General features: G+C 64.2%; 1 protein-coding gene across 1 annotated transcript; it reads left to right on the forward strand.

Annotated features, from left to right (window-relative positions):
• Positions 1–426: 426 nt before the first annotated feature.
• Positions 427–3383, forward strand: LOC307068245 (forkhead box protein J1-like; the record flags this gene model as incomplete). The annotated part of the gene is made up of 2 exons (XM_079726016.1): positions 427–924; positions 2616–3383. The coding sequence occupies 2 exons, from the start codon at positions 427–429 to the stop codon at positions 3381–3383; spliced, it is 1266 nt and encodes a 421-aa protein (XP_079582142.1).
• Positions 3384–3765: the final 382 nt, after the last annotated feature.

Here is a 3765-nt window from a genome sequence, read left to right on the forward strand (position 1 = left end):
AGAAAGGGGTGGCCTCGCATGCCCCTACACTATTCCCTCGTTTGGCTAATTAAGTCTCCCCTAAAAGATCAAAGAGGAAAAGAACGAGGCGAACCCCGTGTGGGTCGGACCCCCGGGCACACCTTCTGTTTCCCAGACCTCGGCAGTAAAAGATCCTCCCCAGCTGCAGGAAGGATTTTAGTAAGAGCCTCCCCCCTCGCACACACTCGCCCCTCGTGGGTGGGGAAAGAGGGCTCAGTTCCCGCTCTGGTCCCCGCAGGCACCACATTCAGATTGGAGGAGGCTACCCCCGGATCGCGGGATGGAAGCCCGCTTCCGGGAGGCTGCGTAACTGAAGCCGCGGGAGTCAGCGGGCCGGAGAGCTCGGCGGCCATCCTCGGCTCGGCTCGTGGATGTTGACAGCCCCCTCGGAGAGTCCCCGCAGATATGGCGGAGAGCTGGCTACGCGTCTCGGGAGCAGGGGCAGCGGAGGAGGCCGGACCGGAAGGCGGCCTGGAGGAGTCCAACGCCCTGAATGACAGCCTGACCAGCCTGCAGTGGCTGCAGGAATTCTCCCTTCTCAACGCCAAGGTCCCCGCCCTGCCTTCGGGGGACACCGACCCCCACGGCTACCACGAGCTGTCAGGCTCGGCCGAGCCGGGGTCTCCCCTGGCGGCGGACCCCGCCTGCCTGGGGCAGCCGCACACGCCTGGCAAGCCCACGTACTCCTGCACGCCGCGGAGCGCCCCCTCGGGGCTGCAGGCCTCGCCTCCCGACGACGTGGACTACGCCACCAACCCGCACGTGAAGCCGCCCTACTCGTATGCCACGCTCATCTGCATGGCCATGCAGGCCAGCAAGGCCACCAAGATCACCCTGTCGGCCATCTACAAGTGGATCACGGACAACTTCTGCTACTTCCGCCACGCTGATCCCACCTGGCAGGTAGGGGAGGCACTCCCTCCCTCCCTCCCCATGCCCGCACGGACTGGACTCACATCCCAGATCTGCAGGCCAAGTAGGCGCGGTACGGCCAGGGCCCCGAGAGAGGAAGGCCGTCGAGGAAGGACCTCAAGGGAGCCCAGTGCTTGGACTGCTGCCCCTTTGACTTCAGAGACGGAGGAGGGAGGATGTTCAGAGGGCTGTAGGGGTGCCGACATAGAGGTTCAAGTGGAAAGAACTTGTCACTCATCCGGCAGTCTCAGCCCAAAGACCAGGGCTGAACTATGCGTGGACACAGCTCCCCAGGGTAGGTTGATGGACTGAGGGACACATTTTTGTCCCAAGTCCTGGAATTCCTAGACACTACCCTCCTCGAGGTCAGTTTGTCAGGGCCTGACTGGAGGCAGAGCGTCGTTCCTGCCAGGCTCTGCATCCTGCCTGCTTTCAGTTGGCTGGAGGGGGTCTGGGAGGGGAGAGGGGCGTGCTGCGGGGTGTGAAGGCCATCTGTGTCCCAGTGGAAGGGCTACGGGGCCTTCCGAAAGCTGCTGTGCCAGCCCCCACCCCAAGCCCTCCCTAGTTTCCTGCCTTCACTCCTCCCCCTCTTCTCATCAACCTCCCTGGGGGGACAATTACCTCAGCCACGTGCTTTCCACAGGGGCTCTTTCCTCCCACACTGGCTTCATGTTCCAAGTCTCCGGAACCTGGCACAGAGCAGCCAAGGGGCCCAGGCCACCATGTAAACATCCCAGTCTTGCCAGGGGGTACTACTCACCTGCCGGCCCCACGCACCAGGCCCCAGAACCCTGTGCCCCAGCGTGGTTTGGACTGTGCACCCAGGCGTGAACAAGGCAGGATGGTGATTCAGGCTGGGCACACACTGCCCTGAGCATCTTCGACCATCAGGATCAGGGGCTACTTGGGGACAGAGACCCTGAGGATGCACAGATCCTTTCCCTGTGGCACAGGTCACAGGATCACAGTTCCTGTGATCCCAGCTATTCCACGTTTGCTTGGGCCCTGACCCTGGGGCAGGTACCATTTGTAACCTTGGTGAGAAAGCAGAGACCCTCCACCACCCCCCACCCTACTCCAAGCCTGAGAGGCCCCAGGAATGAGCGCTATGCTCTTGGCTGGGTAATAATCAACTGAGGCCTCAGAGCCTGGGGTGGGAGGAGGGGGACATGGTGGGTGAGGGTCCAGGCCAGCAGCCGGCTCTAGAAACAAGGAACGTCATCAGATCCTCCCACACTTCATCCCCCCACCCCCCCACACACACCCTCACACCCACTCACTCATTTCACAAACAGAGAAGGCCAGCCAGGCCCAGGCAGAGGGAGATGGCCGTCCAGGCCCTGGGGGAGCCAAGGCCTTTGACCAGAGGCCGCAAGCGGCGGGGTAAGGGAGGGAGGGCAGGACAGGGTGGCACTGAGAGCCACCCTGCGGCTCAGGGCTCGGATGACTGAGCAGGCAGATATCCTGGCAAAAGGGAACAAAAACCCCCGACAGCACTCCCAGCGCCTGGTGCCCCGTGGCTGGTGTCCCAGAGCCTCCCGGTCGGAGCAGCGCCTCTGTCTCCCCTGCCCCCATCGGAGAGAAGGTGGTGGTGGGACTGGCAGTGGCGCTAGGAGCCCCCCATCACTGAGCCCACCCACTCACCCAGCTGTCTTCCTTCTCTCCTATCTCCCTGTGTCCAGAACTCCATCCGCCACAACCTGTCCCTGAACAAGGGCTTCATCAAGGTGCCTCGGGAGAAGGACGAGCCAGGCAAGGGGGGCTTCTGGCGCATCGACCCCCAGTACGCCGAGCGGCTGCTGAGTGGGGCCTTGAAGAAGCGGCGGCTGCCCCCAGTCCACATCCACCCGGCCTTTGCCCGCCAGGCCGCGCCGGAGCCCAGCGCCGCCCCATGGGCTGGGCCACTGACCGTGAGCACCGAGGCCCAGCAGCTGCTGCAGGAGTTCGAGGAGGCCACTGGGGAGGCGGGCTGGGGTGCAGGCGAGGGCAGGCTCGGGCGTAAGCGTCAACAGCCGCTGCCCAAGCAGGAGGCCAAGGTCCCGCGGCCCTCCAGCCCCCTGCTGCTGACCCAGGAGGAGCAGGGTGAGCTGGAACCCCTCAAGGGCAACTTTGACTGGGAGGCCATCTTGGACGCTGGCACGCTGGACGGGGAGCTGGGCACGCTGGAGACCTCGGAGCTGATCCCGCCGCTGAGCCCCGCCTCACACGGGGATGTGGACCTCACCATCCACGGCCACCACATCGAGTGCCCTGTTACCTGGGGGCCTGCAGTGGAGCAGGCTACCGACAGCCTGGACTTTGATGAGACCTTCCTGGCCACATCCTTCCTGCAGCACCCCTGGGACGAGAGCACCCGTAGCTCCCTGCCCCCCGAGCCCCTCTTTGAGGCCGGGGATGCCACACTGGCCTCTGATCTGCATGACTGGGCCAGCCTTGGCGCCTTCTTGTAAGAAGCCAGGCCCTGCCCCACCTCCAGACAGCACCGAAGTCTGGACCCAGACTGCCCCCCTCCCCGCCAGTGCAGGCCCATGGACACCCTACCGCCCAGGCAGGGGCTGGGCCAGGTCACCCCGCCAGGCCACATGGCCCCCAGCCCAGGCCATCCTCAGATCCTAGTCCAGCAGGCTGAGAATTGGGGCCCAGGACCAAAACTGCTGCCTCCGCTCCCCAGCCCCCCATACACACAGTGTTTCGTTGATCCACTTCTTCCCTGCCCCAGAGACATGCTAAGGGCCCTGCACTATGAGAGCTGCGGCTTGGAGGGGCCCTGGCCAAGCTGGAAACATCAGTACAGGGCCCGCCCCAGAACACCTTAGCTTCGAAGCTTCTCTC

This window comes from Hyperoodon ampullatus (genome assembly GCF_949752795.1).
Source record: "Hyperoodon ampullatus genome assembly, chromosome: 19".
Taxonomy (NCBI): Eukaryota; Metazoa; Chordata; class Mammalia; order Artiodactyla; family Ziphiidae; genus Hyperoodon; species Hyperoodon ampullatus.